The sequence below is a fragment of the Eublepharis macularius genome, chromosome 12 (assembly GCF_028583425.1).
Source record: "Eublepharis macularius isolate TG4126 chromosome 12, MPM_Emac_v1.0, whole genome shotgun sequence".
NCBI lineage: Eukaryota > Metazoa > Chordata > Lepidosauria > Squamata > Eublepharidae > Eublepharis > Eublepharis macularius.
In genome coordinates, this window is record NC_072801.1 from 33,170,719 (window position 1) to 33,190,199 (window position 19,481).

Genomic DNA, 19,481 nt, shown 5'->3' on the forward strand with positions numbered 1-19,481 from the left:
CGCTTCTCTGGTTCTATTGAATATATACCATTGTGAACAGCAATTAAGAAAATAATTCCAAAAACAAATTGGAAATCTAGGACAAAGTTTAGGCTGGTATGATCAACAACATTTAGCTTATTCTTGCTTGTCATTTGGACCTAGTTTTTCCTGTGTCCTTTAAATAAATAATAGCCTGCCTACTGCATGTGGGACTGCAGGACAGGTACATGATGCAGTGGCTTCCAAGCACATAGCCCAGACCAGCCATGCTATGCTTTGCCCTTTCATCCAGTCTCTCTCATGCAAAATTTACAGACTTCCAAGCTAGAGGCAACTATTGATAGAAGCCCTGCAGAGCAGTTGTGTATCTGGCTATTGCTGAAAGCATGGTGTTAAAAAAAACAGTTGTACCTCGTGCCTATAAGGCACTCTGCTGAAATGCGGAATAAGACAGCATTTACCGTGGGGAAACAAGGTTGGCTCTCCTTCAAGAGACCATTAAGCAGCAAGGAGCAAAGGGGACAGGGCATATGAACAGAGTGTATTGGCTCTGCCAAATGACTTACGCAAGCAGCTAATCTGCTTGTCAGCAACATTACCATTATCCATACCATTAATGCCCTTGATGTCAACAGTGCTAGTAATAAAATGAAGGCCATGTAATATATTTTATTTGTTGTTCTTCCATAGATCTTCGTAGTGGGCCTTCTGCCCCTTCAGGACCCAGTCTTGCCATCCTTTGGAGCCAGCCTCAATGACTAAACTTCACATTCTCCTGCAATGGCTGCTTGCAGAGGGCCAGCATGAATAGCTGTCCTTGCCACCCTGGACTCTGCAAACAGCCAAGCTAAGAGACAAAGTGATTGCATTTAAAAAACCCTTTATCTCTTACCTTGGCGGCGGCTGCTCAAGCTCTTGTCTACTCCCTCCTCCAAGCCATACTCAGAGTGACTCTTATACCTACAGAAAGCTGTGCTATCGCTGGGGTGGGGGGTGGAGAATGGGTAACAGCAGGAGCAGCAGCTGCCAAGTTAAGTGATGAAGGGTTTTTAAAATGCAAACTATCTCTTAGCTTGCTCCTAACAGCTCTTGCCCACTCTCTTCCCCAACTATAATCAGAGGGGGAACGGCTGGCTTCAGAAAGCACCTTGCCTCTGACAGTCAGGATGGGGCTAGCTGAGTATTCTCTGGTAGTGCTGAAGGAATTGAGGATAGTCAGGCAGGTTGGCTTGATTGGCCAACCACTGTGATTGGTCACAGTGAAATTTCTAGGCACTGTGGCCACTTAACACCCCAGGTTTGTAAGGCCCTCATCTCATTTGCCAGACTACAGTTTTGTACACACACACCCATTAACATATCTTGAAATCCCACGCTGTCTTAATTTACAGTATTTATATATCTCTTTTGTTGGAAAGTACAAACCAAAGCTTTGTTTGTCATGTAAAATATTCTGGTCTCTTCTGCTGGATCTTTCCCTAGAAGGCACACATTCTGTTGTAATAAAGACCAGTTGAAGAATGTTTCTTTGTATCCCCCAGTCTTTTGTGGAGAGTGAAAAATTAAAGTATGTGGCAGTAAGTGTGATCAGTACTGCAGTTTGATTCCATTAATATGACAAAGAGCATTACAGTGCACTCCTAAGAACCCTTCCGTGGGACTAAGCCCCATTGAATAAACCTCATGAGATTCTGAGTAGACCTCATTAGGTTTCCTCTCTTCGTATTTTAGACATTTGGAAGGGAGGTTGTAGTAAAAGGAATGTGACAGTGCTGGTAAACAATGTTTACTTCATGGCCTCTTGTTAGGAGCTTTCTGGCATTCCCAGCAAGGCTTTGAGTAATCTTCTTTTCCTTGTGTGCTTTTTGAATGGCCACTTGTATGAAAGGACTTGAAAAAATTCTCTTTATTACTTCTTGCATACTGAGTTGACTTCTTCTGCCCAATATACCCTGAAGATCAAGGATAAGGGCACTTTTGTAATAGTTAATAACTGGCATCCCAGCAGTGTGGGGCTCCAGTGTGCCTGTACCACTTGATTAGACCAGCTGCAGGGTGCTTCTGGATTCTTTGCTGTGCATAAGCAGGCAATGAAGGTGGGCATGAGTGCCTTTTGCCATCAGAGGTTTTTTTCATCAACTGCAAAATTTTCGGTGAAAAGCAGACCTGGCTATGGTCACACATGCTGTGGTAGCATCAAGACTACTATAACACACTCTACAAGGAGCTACCCTTGAAGACTTAGTAACTTCATTAGTGAAAAATACAACAGTCAGAATTTTAACTGGTTGCTGCATGTTTAAACATGTGTCACTGATGCTCTGTAAAGGGTAGCAGCTCCCAGTTTCCTTCTGGGCTCTCATGAAGTTGATCTAAATAGATGATATGCAAATTACCTGAAGGACCACCTGCATGTAGCAGCCTGGTTGTTGAGATCAGGCGGTGCAACTGTGCTGCAGGAACTGGTACGATCAGAAGTGAGACTGGTGAGCAACTATACCAGGGCTTTCTCAGCAGAGCCACCACATATGGAGCATAGATGTCTGCACGTCCCCTTCTTTGTTGTCTGTCCTGCAGCATCTGAATACCACTTTCCTGGATGTGCATTGAGGTCAAGTGGAGTGTAGCTGAATATTTTACCTTGTCCAGACGTTTTCTATTGTCTTTATTTTGATTATGCTTTTATTCTCTTCTTTATATCGTAACCCTGCTTTATCCTGCTGGCATACACACAATTTTATATTTTAGCTGGCTTTTGGGAATTTGATGTCTTTTAGGGAGTCTGCTTTTAATTATGATTTTCATTGATTAATGCATTGTATTATATATTCATTATTGTACTCATTGTATTATTGTATTCATGAATACAATAGCCATATAAACTGATTGTCATCGGAATTTAACAATAACTACCAGATCCCTTTAAAAGTCACATTGTGTCTACACTCTTGTGAGAGTCACACACTTTTGAGATTTTTCTGATTTGTTCTTAAATCTTGATGTTGATGACCAAGGATTTTGAAATATTCAGGCTTGTTGTGTAGAGTTAGCAGTAATGGACGACAGAGAACCTTCCCCTCTCACATTCTTTTATCCTAGGCCAATTTTTGCACATTTTCCAGGAGCTCAGTGAGTGTAACTTAAATCACCCATCAGTCGGAAGTAGGGGAGAATTGGGGCTCCAGTTTGATAGCGTAGGATGCTTGTAGGTAGATTGTAGGGGGAGAATTTCCCAAGCTACTTAATTTAGGGTGTATTTACACTTTCTGTTCAAGCAGCACTATTCTACTTGCTCTTTAGCTTCAGCTCTTTAGCTTCTGCACTGTGTTCAGGTGGTTGCTTGAATAAGGGTTAAATTACTGCTGTTTTCCCTTTGCTTTGTACCATGCTTTAGGCACACATTGGAGCAAGTGTCCCAAGATACTCATTTGCATTGATTTGGAGAATATGGAATTGCCAGTTGAAAAGTGGACTTTTGCCCGACTCTTTCTATCCAAGAGGAGACACACTAGTTACTCTGATTTCCTGGATTGTCCCCAGCTCAAGTTACTGTGAATGCAGTAGTCTGCTAGATGTCCCCCAGGCTTTCCTTTTTGTTCTCCTTTGAGTTAGAGAGAGTGGCATATGTTAGGATGTAGTGAGGAAACAATGTGCAGGAGACATAAAATGACACACGTTGGTAAGAGAGAATGGGAGTTAAGTTTATTATTTGAGTAAGCCTGGTTAAGACTGACCTATGCAGTAAGTTGACCTCCTTTAAAACAGGTTAATTAAATCTTTAGAATTTGCAGCAAAGCATGTCTGATTGTCTGACACTGTTTGAATAGCTGCTTTTACCTTTAATTAAGCAGGATTGAGTTTTATACCTTTAAGGTAAGCTTTGCAAGAGGTTGGTTATCCAAATTAAATATTTAGAACTTAAAAGTGTATATATTTCTTTTTAAACATTGGCATATGACTAATCTCCTGACCTTCTCCATGTAGAAAGATCGAGAGAAAGTACAGGTTATTTGAACTTAGTATTTTAAACAACTGAAATTGTTTGGAAAATTAAAACATTTTTCTAAATTGCTTCCTGCATGTTGTGGCAAGGTATAAAGGTCTACTATCAGCCTGGCCGTTAAAGAAATATTTTAGGAAGAAATCTTCAATCCAAGACTTCTGCAGATGAAAGATGTACTTCTCAGGGTGCTGCATTCTGCACCCACTGTTATATTGTGCTTTTGAGCATTGCAGTGGCAAAAGCACTGTCGTGCTTGTACAAGGCTTTTCCACACACTTTATTTACTCCAGATTTTCTTAGAGAGCCAGTTTGGTGTAGTGGTTAAGAGTGTGGGACTCTAATCTGGAGAACTGGGTTTGATTCCCCACTCCTCCACTTGAAGCCAACTGGGTGACCTTGGGTCAGTCACAGCTTCTAAGAGCTCTCTCAGCCCCACCCACCTCACAGGGTGATTGTTGTTGTGTGGATAATGATAACATACTTTGTAAACCGCTCTGAGTGGGTGTTAAGTCATCCTGAAGGGCGATATATAAATTGAATGTTGTTGTTGTTGTTGTTGTTAGTCAGTCCCCAAGGATTGGAATCAGTGCGGATACAGTTTTTCTGTATGTCTGTCCTCTGCATTTTTACAGTTGTGGAAGTTATTTTGTTCTGCACTTGCCTTAAATAATCCAAGATTTTCAAACAAGGGTGCTGTTGCCATTGGTGGCATCGTTCCCCCCCCCCTTTATTTTTTGTGCATGTTTATAAAATTATATCAATATAAGGGCTGTTTTTTTAAAAAAAAAAGATTGCAAATGAGAAAGTCTTTGCATGGGGAAACTTAAAAGAGGAACAGCTCCATCACTCATACCTAAGTGCCCCCACCCCCACCCCCGCAGTCCCAACCAGAGTGCCCTGCCTGGGCAGATCCAGAGCCAGGGGGTGGAGGCTGGCACTCACAGGGCAAACTGATCTTTCTTGGGATGGAGCAGCAGCAGCTATGTGCTTTTCAAACTGTGCTGCTTTTTCTGGCACCGGATGTGGCCATTCCCCCTTCCCCTGGGCCCCCAGGGCTTTCACATTTTTTTACAAAAAATTTTTTGTAGTGTTATATTGACCTATCATTGTAATCATAGATGCAGCAGATTCTCTGAATTCCTACCTTTCATTTAAAAAAAAATAAGCCTCTTGTCCCTTCTCTTGCAGAGATATAAAGAAAGGGGCATATCTCTGCAATGGACTGGGCTAGAGACTCTTTTTAAAAAATGAAAACCTGGGATTCAGAGCATCTGCTGCATGTATTATTACAATGGTAGGTTGATACAGCACTATGAAAATGATTTTTTTTTTAAAGAAATCAAAACTAGGTGGGTGGAAGGAGTGGTTTAACAATGACAAAGGTCCAGTCATCAAAAGGTAGACTGGAGGTAGATGGGAGGGGGCAGGACCTAAAAACCCCAAAAGAAACATTATTCATGAGAAAAAAATCAGCTACTAGAAAAAGATTGGGATAAGTATCAAAAGAATGAAAAAAAGAGGAGTGGGGGACCAAAGAAGCCTGAAATGAAAATTATAAAGGCAAAAAAAATATATCGGGGATAAATCGAAGCCGTATGGGGCCAAAACTGACAGGAAAAACCTGTGCAGAAAACCCCCACAGTGTCACATAGAGTGGCAAGTGTTGCTCCATTTCAGCAGAACTGAGTTCAGAAATAATAGGCCAGCAGAGCAGGGCTGTGAAAGATTGGGTGCATTTTTCCTCTCTGCACTTGTACATGTACATGCATATACATCACAGAGTGCTTTCTTTGTCTTCCTTTCTTGTAATGTTACATGGTGAAACAGTGACGCAACTTTTTCTGGAAAGCCAGATAGAGCCATTTTAGTAGCTTAGCAACATTTTGTCCTTGTTAACTAAAGTTGTAGCAAAACTGCTTTCTAGAGAGCATAGGTAGGTGATGACTTTGTAAGTAATGGATAGCTGGTTCAGTGTCCACAACCCCTTTTCTCTAAGAAGGGAACATTAAAGGATTTGGAGTTTGATTTGCAAAAATGAACACACACACCTTTGACCCAGTTACTTCAAGTTAGCAGTTGAGAATGCGCTGTGGATGACTGGAATGACATTCCTTAACAGGGCCAACTTGTGCTATCAGAGACTGGTTAAGGCGTAGAGTTTTCTTCTGCTGAAGAGTACTACTGAATTCAATATACCAGGGGTCCCCAACATGGTGTCTGTGGGCACCATTACACCCACTGCCATTTCCTGGTGCCTGCCAAATGTCTTTAGAAATGTGTGTGGAAGGTGGGGTTTTTGCTGAACATGGCTTCTGGTTGACTTTTGGGAGATTTGATTGGCTGTGCAGGTTTTTAAAAACACTACTTTGGCAGAAGCTACTTCCACAGCACAAGGATCTTCACTATGTGACTGAAGGTAAGCTGTAGCAGCCATTTTATGGCTGGTTCTGCCTCCTGCGGTAGCCATTTTGCAGCAGCCATTTTGTGGCTCTGCCCACCACACTATCAGAGCTCCAAATGTGCCTGTAGGCTCAAAAAAGTTGGGGACTCCTGCAATATACCATTTATGTTGTGGGGGGTGTCACTTGTATCTTGTGAAGTTCTTTTTTCAGCTGTAAAGGAAAAAGGAGTAGCTGAAACAGAACTTAGAACACTGCAATATGCTCCTATAATTTATACGCAGGAGGGAATAGAAACTTCTTTTAACAAGTAGCATTTAGAATGAGTTTCATGAAGTGTAAGTGAGCATACCTTAGGGAGGAAGTCCCATGTGAAGACAGCTGAAAGTCTCATTTAAACGGGAAGAACAGAAGTAAGGACTGTTAAGAAAAATCTAATTCAGTTTCTGCTGGGTGGTGAATTTGTCTCAAGTGGGGCACAGGAAAGTGAACTGGGTTCAGTCTTACCATTTGTTAGGTATAGTTTAGAAGAACAACAAAATACAGATGTATGAAAAGGGCGTATGATTGGCATCATATTCATATATGGAACCCCCTGTGCAAGAAGCAGGTACATTATTCATAATGAAGCAAACACATGCAAGAAAGGGTTAATAAGACCTGGGAGAAGTGGCAGCTCAAGAGAGTGAAAGGAATAGCATCCAGGCAAATACTTTCACTAGGGAGGAACAGTGTTGTTTTATCAGTAGGGTAGCATTTTCTCTAGTGGGCAAGACTTTGCTTACATGCAGTTCCTAAACTCAGATGCATGATGGTTAACAGGGACCCGGTTACAGAAGTTACTGTATTTCCCCCTTTTTTACAAGAAACTGTCAGTGGAGTGATCTGTTACTTGAAGCAGCTAACATTCAAAATGCTTGAAGCATAAACTTTTCAAAATCTCTTCTGTTCCCCCTGTCTCTTGGTTACATAAGTGTGCCAGAGTAAATCCAGTGCTGTAATTCAAATCTAATTCTGTCCTCTTCTTCCTTTGTAGCTAATGGTGTGGGGGTGGGGGAAAACCTTAGATCAAGCCATATATCACCTTGGTAGCATTTAGTTTGGCTCTAACACTGTAGAAATTCCAAGAATAGTTGGAAAGTGTGGGTGAAACAAACTGGAACAAGTTTCCTGGGGGAGCTGGGGAATGGCTCTTCCTTGGAAACTTTAAAGAAAACGGTTAGTCAAGCATTTATTAGGGAATTCTTTAAATGAAAGGCATTTAGCTGGGAGAGATACATGATGAGTCTGTTCAAGGCTTGGTACACATAACTGATCCTGAACTGCTCTCTTAGAGGATCTTGTCTTCCTATGTGGGCTTAGCATTGCTGTATCAGATTTATGGGCCAGCAAACCAGTTCCAAAATGGCTTGTCTCTTGTGGACACACACCTCTTTTTGTAGTGAGAACAAAAGTCCGTATTTGAGACTGAACACCCCTGATTCCAACTGAGCTGCTGTTGAAGGACTCACATGTGTGACCTTTGTTCCCAGCGGACAATGCTTTCTCTGTATCATTGTTCTCCTGGCATGTAGCATGAGGAATTTAGCAGTATCTCTTTCCTTTCATAATCCTCATTTAAATGTTTGAATGAAATTCTTATACTAGAAACTTGGCTGCTCTGATAACTTCCCTCTGTTGAGTCAACCCACACTCTAATCTGTTCAGCATACACAGCCAAGAACTGTGTTGTCCTATCCTATTCAGTCAGGTTTATTCTGGTGAGAGAAGACCAGGGCAGCTGCAGATTGTACTAATTTGTGCATCGCAAGGCCAGGTCATCTTGAGTTTATGAATATGTCTAACTCCCCAGGTGATTGAAACATTGAAGCAAGACGCTGTCCATGCTAAAGCTGTGAGCTTTCAGTAGGCAGTAAAGCCTGTACTGATAACACAGCATTTCTGTTGTACTTGAAATATGCCAGAGATACTCGCTGATTCTTCTGATCTCTGCCTTGCACCACTCTGTGAAAGACATTGTTAATTTTAAAGATGAGAGAACTGAGGCTACATCCTCACATTGTTGGATATTGTACTATCATTGTGCTGTAACAGTCATTCACAACTGGATTTTTGTGTGTGGACAAGACAGCTCAGGAGGTGAATGATTGTTAGAGCCTGACAATGGTGTGACATCTAGGGATATGTGAAATGCCCGGAGACCAGGTTGAACTTCTGTGAGAAAAGCAGACCATAGATCAGTAAATAAACAACGAATGAATTGCTCAGAGTCATTCAGTGAGTAAACTGGAACCTGTACAGACCATAGTACTGGATCTTGCTGCTAGCTAAAATGCAAGTTTTTAAAACTTGCTGGACAAGATTATCTGCATTTTTAAAGCACATTTTGCTTGTTTCAAAATATAACATGAAGGAAATCGGGCTCAGCAGCTGTCTTTGAGGTTGACGTTCATTCCCATTCTTCGACCCATCATACAGATTCCTTTTCTCCCCCTGCTCCCCTCCAGCCCAGTCACGGTGTTTTACAGCATCAGTGTCTCTGATTCACCCCCCTTCTGTTGGTGCTTGGGGTAGTGGATCATTTAGCTTGGATCACTTCAGTGATCCAAGCAACGGTCACCTCTAGATTGGATTTCTGTAACTCGCTCTACGCAGGGCTTCTCTTGATCCTGGTCCGGAAGTTACAGCTGGTTCAGAATACAGCCGCGCGTGTTATTGCGGGAGTCCCGAATGGGGCACAGCTGCACTGATTGCCAGTGGAGTATTGATCAGGTTCAAGGTTTTGGTATTAACCTATGAAGCCCTATGCGGACTGGGACCAGCGTATCTGCGGGACTGCCTCTCCCTATATATACCCTGGAGGATGCTTCAGTCAGCAGAGAAACAACTATTGGTGGTCCCTGGCCCCAGGGAGGCCTGCCTGGCCTCCACCAGAGCCAGAGCCTTTTTGGTCCTGGCTCTGACCTGGTGGAACTTTCTGTCTGTTGAAACCAGAGCTCGGCAGGATTTGTTATCTTTCCGCTGGGCCTGTTAAGACAGATGTTCCACCAGGCATATGGTTGAGGCTGGGCCAGGCCTCCTCTGACGGTGTAGGAGGAGGAGGTGAATGAGTTAACCTCCTTATCAGATCTGTCCACCACCCTGTTGTGCGGGTGTTTTTAAAATTCATTAAGCAGCGACGGCTGCCACTGGGGAAGCTATCTATTGTAATTTTTGTATCAGACTGGATGTTTTTATAATGCTTTTAGGTGCTTTTATGGAACCATATTTAATTATGTATTGTGTTTTAAATGGTGTGATCTGCCCCGAGCCCTCTTGCGGGGAGGGGGGAATAGAAGCCGAATAAAATAAATAAATTAATAAAATAGTGTTTGGTGCATATTAGTGAGCATATGGATGCGATGTCAGCATGGCACTACTGGACTTCTGTGAAGCTGCAACATACACACCACAGTTTAAGGCTTCCATGCTGAGCATTTTCAGAGTCTGGCAGGGACCCTGTTCCACCTATAATTAACAATGTGCCCACATCCCCCTTCCCAGTCATGAAGCTTATATGTTAGAAAGGCACCATGTTCTCTCTTTTTAAAATCCCCATATATGTGAAAGAAAAGTGAGAGAAGAACTGACACCTGCTGGGATTGAGATGTAGGCCTCATTCCAGTCTGCTTTGGCTTTCCAACCTCCATATTTCTTGATACGCAGCTTGTAGATATAGTGTAAAGGTTAAGCATCTGCCTTAGACATCGTGAGTAGCCATGTTAGTCTGTAGCCATAGAAAAGAGCAAGAGTCCAGTAGCACCTATAAGACTAACAAAATTTGTGGTAGGGCATGAGCTTTCGTGAGCTACAGCTTACTTCTTCAGATACCGAAGAAGTATCTGAAGAAGTGAGCTGCAGCTCACAAAAGCTCATACCTTCCACAAATTGTGTAAGTCTTATAGGTGCTACTGGAGTCTTGCTCTTTCTACTGCTTTAGTCATGAATGTTGTGGTTTTGTAAGTATTTAAAGTTCAGAACATCACATTGTAAAAATACTGCATACATTGTTTTAAGAGACAAGCATCATGTTTTTTTAAATACAATAGAATTAACTCCTCCTGCAAGCTAGTGGAGTCCCATCCTGTACCAAGAGCTCTTGGCATTCTTGTCATGGCATTCTTGCTATGTCAAAACTTACCCCAGAAGTTAAGCCAAGAGTAGATAGGACCCAAAGGATGAGTTGTGGTGACATGACAGTATTTGAATGATGCTGACTGCTGTTATTTTTAAGGCCTTTGCATATTTTTTTGTTGTTAGGTTTTTACTTGTGGAGAGAACAGAGACAAACTTATGATGGGGAAGAAAATCCTAGCCTCCTATTGGTCCCTGCTTCCTCTCCTCTTGCTGGCTCCCCATGTTCTGCTCCCCCATTGTTGCCCCCCTAACCACCACTGTCTAGTTCCTGCCCTGCTGCCACTTTCTCTCTCCCTCCCCCGACCCTCCTGCCTCTGCTTTGTCCCCCTTTCCTTAGCTGCTCTTTAAATATTTATTTAGGGAGTTAGGCAGCCCCAGCATGACAAGTGTGATCCCATGAGATCTTAGTTCTTATTTTTATTTAAAGTATGATGTGTGTTCATTGTTCCTCTGTTTGGGAGGTTATTCCTCTTCCCTTTTTCTTCATTTTTCTTTTTTTTACTTTTGAGATTTTTTCTGCAGACTTGGGTTTCTCCCCAGATTTGCAGAAATATCTCTCTTTTCTGTGTTTTTTTTTTTATCTACACTCTAGGAATAGGTTTGGAATTAAAACACATTGCATATCTTACCTTGACAGTATTCTGCTAAGCCTCCTGAAGTACTAAATTCAATAAGAATTTGGCATATAAATCTTTGTAATGAATTAATTTTCTGTGGTCTTTCTTTTTTATGCAACAGTTTACAGTTTGATTACTGGATGGGGTTTTTATGGAGGTGGTTTAGTGTTATGGTTAACCATTATGGTCTCTTTTTTCTAGTCACACATGGCAGTATAACCCATGGTTCATTTTGGGGCAGGGACTTTGCAACGTCATATATTCATATATTTGCATTAATAATTTATCCTGCTAAGTACGATAGTGTCCCAGTCCTTGATAGGATATTTACCCAACACAGCTGTTACAAGCAAAGTGGATATAACCAAAAGTGTGTGTACTATGCATTACAACTTCGGCAGATTTGTAATGCTATGAAAAGCTGAATAAATTACACACATTCATGACATTGAGGGCAGGAAACATCTCTCTTTTAATAGAAGTTCCAGGTTCTTAGTATCTCTTGCATGGAGAAGTCATTTCCAGATGGTTCCCTGAACTCATGCTGATGAGTTTGAGCCACTAGTAGGTCTTGAGAAATGAATGAAATCAAAACTTGGCCTGTCTCTCTAGACGAGCCTCTTTCTGTTGAGCCTGCCTTGAGGGCAAGGAGTCCTGCTTTGTTTCTGTATCAGTAGTCATGGAATGATCCTGTCACACCTGGTGCAGACACGCACCAGAGAACGATGCTTACTGACTCTCTGCATGAGTCTCTGTTCTGGGTTTGTCTCCTTCCAGTCATGGGTGGGGGAGGAGGGTCAAGAGTGGTATTTATCCTGTTTGAGTTCAGAAAAATAGTGTGCCTTTAGCTAATTGCTCAATTAGGGCCAAACTAAACAAGATATTTGGCTGCAAGTCAGGTCTTTGTTCCCTCATCTGGACTCCAGTCAGTGCTAAAAGTTACTTGGTTTGCAAGCACTCTAGGGCCCAGTTTAGCTCAAGGCTGCAGTGCTGGGGACTGTGGAGGGTCTCCCTAATCCTCCATGCTATTTTTCCAAGTGAGACCAGCCCCAGGAGAGAAGTTGTTATTCAGGACAAATAACATCTTGTCTAGTTTGGCCATCACTGAAGTGGAATGCCTGTCTTTGGACAGTGCCTCTTCAGAATGCAGATGCAGGCCTACATAATTGAATATTCTTCCATATAGTGGAAAATGATATCCTGGTTATAGAAAACTAACGTATCAAGAAGAAGGGCTTGCTGAGCCTTCTGCTTCTGATGCAAATTTATGTAATTGTAGGTGTGGTTTTTTTGCTGTAATATTCCATCGTGTGCCTGCATCTGCAGCTGGAAATGACAAAGCCCAGATGTAAGTTCCCTGCCTCGCTGAGAATTAGATCTTTGCTGTCAGAAGTTTGGGAAGTGCTGCATGCAAGGCCTGTTCCTCACTCCTTAGTTCATTTGCAGGTCAATCCTAGCTTATGAATTTCCCCCCAGAATAAATTTGCAAGCTTCATCTTTGAGGACTCCCAGCCAGCCTCATTTCATTGTCAGTTTATGTAGCTGTGGTGGGGAAAAGCCATAGTTGCTTGCCCATTATTTCTAGTGGGTGGGGGCAGAAATTAGGTGCCATTCCTCCCCATCCCTACCTGCCTGCTACATAGGGCCTGTTTTCTGCCCCTGACGGTTTTCTGCCTAACAAATGGTGTTTCTTTTTTACAGCATAATGAACCGGGACTTGTTGTGGTGATGGTAAACTTAGTGGTAATTTTTAATTTTCAGACTGAATTTACTCCTTTTTTTGTCATCAGAGCACCAAATATGTTAGGCTTACTTTTCTCTGTTGTAGCCTTCATCCTTTCTGCTTGGTCTTTTCATTTCCCTTTTTTTCCTTTCTGTTTCTTCATGCACTCTTCCATGTCTGATCCTTGTTCATTGAGGGTTTAATGCTCAGAAGGGATGTTTGTGTTAGAACTACCAAAAATTTGTGGAGAATCACTTCAAATATAAAATTTTTAATATTGTCCAAACATGATTCCCCCTCCTTCCTCCTCCCCCCCAAAGCACATGGTGGGTGTTAGCAGTTGCTACTGCAATTTTTATAGTTAACTGAAAACTTTGACTGCCTTAGAAAGCAAAAGTACTGATGCATGTTTAGTATTGCAGAGTTTGCCACTATCAAAAAGCCAGGCACAACAATTATGAACTCTTGAAAAAGTCAAACCTCAAAATTGGTGGTGGGGGGGAATTGATTAGCATCATTTTTACAACGTTATTGTGAATTTGGTCCTTTTGCTCAAAACTGCAGTCACTGCTTCTTATACCATTGGGCATAAGGTCCTTTCTTTCCCTCCTCCTTCATAATGAAAATGTATATACCTAGGTAAAAGTTGCATTAGAAAACATTGCTATCAGGAAGATAGTCGGTGTGCCGAACTTTGCATCTTTTGGCTTAGGTTTCCAAATTCTTGTATGATTTGGAATAATTTTAAAATTTATTCTCAAGTTCAGCTGATGCCTGCAAGTGTCTAGAATTGGTTTTCTTTATGTTGATGACACTTGGAATGCAAATAACACTGCATTTTTTTGACCCTCACATTAGTGTGAGGAAGGTTATAATTACTTCAATTTCTCAGAGAACAAAGGCAAGGCCAGTGGAATCCTTGACAGAGTTTTAAGCCCAGGTCTCCAAGTGGGTGCCCTATCACTTGGACAACACTCTCTTTCCAAAATGTTAAAGAGTTGTAAAATATCGAGACATTCAATACCTCCTGTGCCATGTGAACCATTTATAAATCCAGTGTTTTTACTTTGGCATAATCAAAAGTGGACATCTTTTGGCCCAAGGGTATAATGTATGTGTGTATGTGTGTAACAGAGAAAAAAATGTTGACACCAACCCCCTCAAGACCAATAATAAGGGAAGTAAACATTCTGTTTTCTCACTCAAGGTATGCATCGGATAAGGTAAGTAATTCCTTTTTTCCCCCAGTGGCCTTACATCACAACTCACAGTGCATGTTGTGATGTAAAAATAAACAACACCCAAAGGCTGTGGTAGTCAAAGTGCTTGTCTGCCCCATTTTGCTTTGTTTGGCTGGTTATGAGTGGATTAAAAATATGTACGGAATCTTCAGCATAGTTTGATTAGTTTCAAAGTCAGTTTTCTTCGCAACTAGTCCTTTTCACAGCTTACAAGAATAGGGCAGTCAGACTGGCAGCATCCAGGAGTCATATTTTAGGGCTAAGTCTTAAAGCCTAGCTTTGCAGACAGGCGAATTCCAGCTTCCTGTGACAACAAGCAAATTTGGCCTTATTGGGAGTTTAAGCCTTTCATTTGTAAGGACTGTGCTATTTCTGATCATCTGCCAATGTGGATCATGAATGCCTAATATTCCCCTTTAGTTCCTAATTCCATTTTTGTGGTCTCAAGGAAACTGTTTTTGCAACTAAAAAATATTTCTAGCTTCTGGCATTAGAATGTTTCTGAGTATAATATTAACCTGTTAAAGTATCTGTGCTGAGAGATACAGGGCGCCAAAGGCAAGTCTGGTGCTCAAGATGTGCTACCTTATGTTGTAAGCTGTGAGAATGGCTTGTGTTTGGTTCTCTGTAGCTTTCTGGTCTCTGCACTTCAAGGCAAGATCTCTAACCAACCCAATGTGTACAAGCAACCTGCCACAGTTGATTATTTCTCTGCTCCCCCACTCATCTAGTTGGTCTGCTTCTCTTGTAGGTAGGACAGATCCTATTCCCATCGTTGTCAAGTATGACGTCATGGGCATGGGACGGATGGAAATGGAGGTAAGCAGGTTGTTCATTGTATGTTGTGTTGTATGCATCTGTGGTTGCACATATGTATGTATCATGCATCCTGTTTCCCCCATATAAAACTTTTTACGTGGCATTTACTTGGTTGTCCCTGCTGGGAACTTCACATCATGGAAATTAGCAAATTAGTTCTTAGTGATGGAATGAACTGAGCATCTGAGAGATTAGATGATGGCTTGCTTTGTGTGACATTTTCTTACCAGCTGTGTAATGCCCAGAATGTCTGGCTGACTGGTTTCTGTTTGCTTTGGTTGTTTAGCTTGATTATGCTGAAGATGCTACAGAACGGAGGAGGGTCTTGGAAGTGGAGAAGGAAGATACGGAAGAGCTGAGGCAGAAATACAAGGTACCAAATGAACTCTGTCCCTGTGCTGCAGTTTATTTTATTTATTTTACAAAATGTATACCCCACCAAGGCAGTGAGCCAATTAAACTTACATAATAAAATTATTATCTTAAAAGCCATTAAAACCAACAAAAGCACATCATTAAAACAATTAAAACCAGCAGTAAAATGCATACAAAAACATTAAAAACAACTAATAAAACGCTGGGCAGGAAGGAGGGATCAGTGAAGGACACTCCTCCCCCAAAACTTAAAAAATTTAAATAGTTATCCAGCCACCACCTATTCAGTCACCTCGCTCAAGAATGGAACATTTTAGACCAGTTGATAGTTGATCTCCTGGGTCCAGAGTAGGCTTCTTAAGAAGCAGATGCCCCACAGCCTGTTTCAAGGCTGGGGCAACCACCCCATTTCTCAAAGAGACTTTAGCTACTCCTTGGACCCAGGCAGTCAGCCTCTCATTGCAGAATTAAGTAGTTTGGAAGGGCAAGGGATAGACAAGCAGTGGTAGGCCTCAGATCTCCAAGCATCCTGTCCATATCCTCAGACTGAATAAACTGAAAATTATCCCAAATAACTGAATAGTTTGGCACCCAGGCACTGTCTGACTCTATCACTGCTAATGTTAGATTCCAAGTCAAAACAGATATGAGAGATCTAATCTGCAAAATGCTGAACAAAAGTGTCATAGCAGGCCCCTGAACAGCCCACTTCTTCCTGCCAGCCAGATCCTCTAGCTGCCAGTGGTGCTCTTTCTCCTTGCAGAGCTTGGAGTGTATTTAAGGGAGCAAGGGGAGCACACCAGCAGCAGCCAGAGGGAGCTGAGCGGACTATGCTCCAGCCCTCAGTCCTAGGGAGGCGGCAGAGCATTTCATGGTGTTTGCTTGGTCCCTGAGCAGGAGCTGGTGGCTGGGGCTGCCACAAGTGCTCCTGGCTGGGGCAGGAGGAGGAGGGAGCGCTGGCCACCACTGCCACATGGTGAGGCAGGCATGCGGGAGGCTGGCTGCTGGCTTCCTGGGCTGCCCTCCTCAGTATGATCCTCAGGCAGTAGGAGGGATTCTCTTCCTCTTCCCTGGCAGAGAATCGCATAGAGTGGGCGTTCTTTCTCACTATACTTGCCATGGAAACTTGCAGGAAACTGACATGTGAAGAACATGTGTTGGGCATCCCATGTAGTTTCCCTCTTAGTCCTTGCATTCTGAGGAAAGCCTTTCCCACTAGAGGTACCTTGCTTGCTTCTCAGTTGCCACCAGTTTCCTCAGTGCCAACTATCATTTCTAATTAGTCCCAGTTGTGTGCCATGCCCCCTTGTTTTCTGCCTTGGGAAAGTCTCCTGAGCTGGCACTGAATCACTTTGGTATTGTGCCTGTCCAGCTGTTGGGAAATACTAGCAATAACACTGAGTAGATTGTTTGATTCAAATAAAGGTAAAAGCATAAGTCCTTGCCCTTCCAAAAAAAGTTTTTCAAAGGTTTAGCAATCTTGGCTCCTTTTGCTGCTGCAGGATTACGTGGACAAAGAAAAAGCAATTGCTAAGGCCCTTGAAGACCTTCGAGCTAACTTCTACTGTGAACTCTGTGATAAACAGTACCAGAAGCATCAAGAATTTGACAACCACATAAATTCCTATGACCACGCCCACAAACAGGTAAAAAGGCAGTGTTGCATGTTATCTCCTTTGCTGTTGTGTGGTTTTCTCCATACAGTGGCTGTTCTTCAGTCTGCTCTACCATATTCATCTATCCCTCCCCCCTTGCCTCCAGCAACAATATCTTGGAGCCCCTTCGTCTGGTTGTATTTGCTGATAGCTATTGCACTTAACCCAAGTGAGAAGTTTTTGTCCGGATGATAAAGGAGTTTTGCTGGTTTTTAGGACTTGAAGGTGTCTTATTTGCCTGTTAATTAGCTAGAAAATGGAATAGTAGGTTTTTAATTTTTGGAAGATATCACAGCCTCGCAGTTAAAAAATCCTTGAATGGTTGATTCCTCCAATTCACATGTGAGAGAGAAATCATTCAAAAGCTTTGCATTTGCTTAGGAGAATTCCTCAAGTAGAATGAGAAGAGTTCCTCCTTAGAATACTGAATACATTTTGATTGTTTCTGAAAAGCCAACAGGCTGTTTAACAGGTAGAGTGCCCCAGTAGGGCTTTTTTTGCTAAGTACATTCCTTGGATAAGTTTAAAAAGAAGTGTTGCGGCTAAAATGTTGTTTTAAACCTTAAATTTCTGACAAGTATTGAGAAATAAGGCTGAGATGTAGCGGGGAGAGATCCAAACTCTGTACATACTAAAAGGCACTCAAATTGTTCCAAGTACTGTCATTATAAATAAGTCCCAGGACTGAGGCTTCATTTTAAATAACATGTACGTACATAGTGAGGGGGAAGGTACATATCTCAATCCTTAGGAAACTTGAGTTGGAAAACAACAAGCTGAGTTTTTTTAAAAAATGACTGTCCAGTCTCCCTCACTGTTCTTTATTCATTTTTAAACAGTTCAGGAGTTCATTTCTTGTACAGATTTGTACTGAGATGTAACAGAATGCTTAGCTGGCATCTCATTAGGGCTTGCTAACTGTTCAGTGTCAAGATTTATATCATAACTGAACAATTTTCAAGGCCCTATGAACTGAGACCTAAAACAGAGATCTCTTTGTGAGAACCTGTTAATTAGTACAAATGATTTATATGGGTTCTTCTTGCTTGTAATCTCCCCACCAAGACACACAGACTTCTAGTTAGTTTTATTTATTCTTTATTGAAATAAACTAATCTTTTTAATAAATCAAGAATATCAAACTATAAAGTACTATTAAGATAGAACCAATAAAAATGAAACAGGTACAAGCAACAAAGATTAATTCACTTAACATCTCTCAGTTAAATCTAAGATTGATTCAAATTCAAGTTTACTATGAAATGCATTGAATTTCCATCAGCATAGAAAGACAATTACAATGTTCTCGCCTATATCTTCATGAGATTTCTTCCAGCAAGATCCTAATTCCTTACCCATGTAGCATCTTTTATAGTAATTGACACATGATATCTTGTGAAGAAAGCTCTTTTACACATGACAATATAAAATTAAGATTGATTCAAGATTTAGGTAATTATTCAGATTTTCAATCATATGACATTCTACTTAGCCAAAAAGTGATGCTGTGTCCAGATGCAAGATAAAGTTATATAAATCATTAAAGATGACCAGAAAAGTTAAGTGAACAGATAATCATTAGTCCATTCTAACAGGTAAAGAACCATTTATATGCAACTTTCCACTATTTTTAATTGGCTGTCAATGATGAAAAGAACATCGGTGTGGTTCTACAGCCTGTTAGAAAAAACTACATTAAGTTCATGCAAAGTTCACTCAAATATACATGTGTATCACTAAGGAATATTGTGCTCTAATCCATATTTCCACGACGAAGAGGTGCTGAGCTCCAATAGCACCCCCCCCCTATGCTGTACAGCAGCTAGGTTTCAATTGAATGCTGCCCAGCACCAAGAGAGTCCCCTCCCCCCGCCCCCCCTGGCCATATAGTCAAACAGCTGGCTTAGGAGAATGCCCTTCATCAGTAGATACCACAAGGTGTTCCACAGGTTTTCCTGCCTAATTTTTTTAAATTTCATATATTTTAAAACTACTTTTAAAAAATAACCAAAGATAAGTTTTTATTTGCAGCAGAAAAGAGCAAGAGTCCAGTAGCACCTATAAGACCAACAAAATTTGTGGTATGAGCTTTCGTGAGTCACAGCTTCTTCAGATTGAAGAAGTGAGCTGTGACTCATGAAAGCTTATATCGTACTGCAAATTTTGTTAGTCTTACAGATACGACTGGACTCTTGCTTTTTTCCTACCGCTATAGACAGACTAACATGGCTACCCATCTTAGTCTAAGTTTTTATTTATTCATTTATTTTCAAATAAAGAACCCTAACTCTGATACAAATTGGCTCTAGTAAGTGGTAACCAAAACTTGGGATGAATCCACCCTGGTTCAGAACCTGAGCCAGTTCTACTGCCAGCTTCACACCTGACACCCGAGAGTAGGACCTTATTAGCCTACTCTAACCAGATCTACTTAAATAAGCATAAGCCTGCTGGTACAGCACAAAGCTTGGCCCTGAAGCAAACAGCTAAT

At 41.5% G+C, this 19,481-nt stretch overlaps 1 protein-coding gene across 1 annotated transcript in view; it reads left to right on the forward strand.

Annotated features, from left to right (window-relative positions):
* GPATCH8 (G-patch domain containing 8) overlaps positions 1-19,481 on the forward strand; it is an 83,527-nt gene that overhangs the window by 38,351 nt on the left and 25,695 nt on the right. The window contains exons 4-6 of the mRNA XM_054992598.1: positions 14,893-14,960; positions 15,247-15,333; positions 16,838-16,981. Of these exons, the coding sequence (XP_054848573.1) occupies positions 14,893-14,960; positions 15,247-15,333; positions 16,838-16,981 (299 nt within the window). The remainder of the gene's footprint in view (positions 1-14,892; positions 14,961-15,246; positions 15,334-16,837; positions 16,982-19,481) is intronic.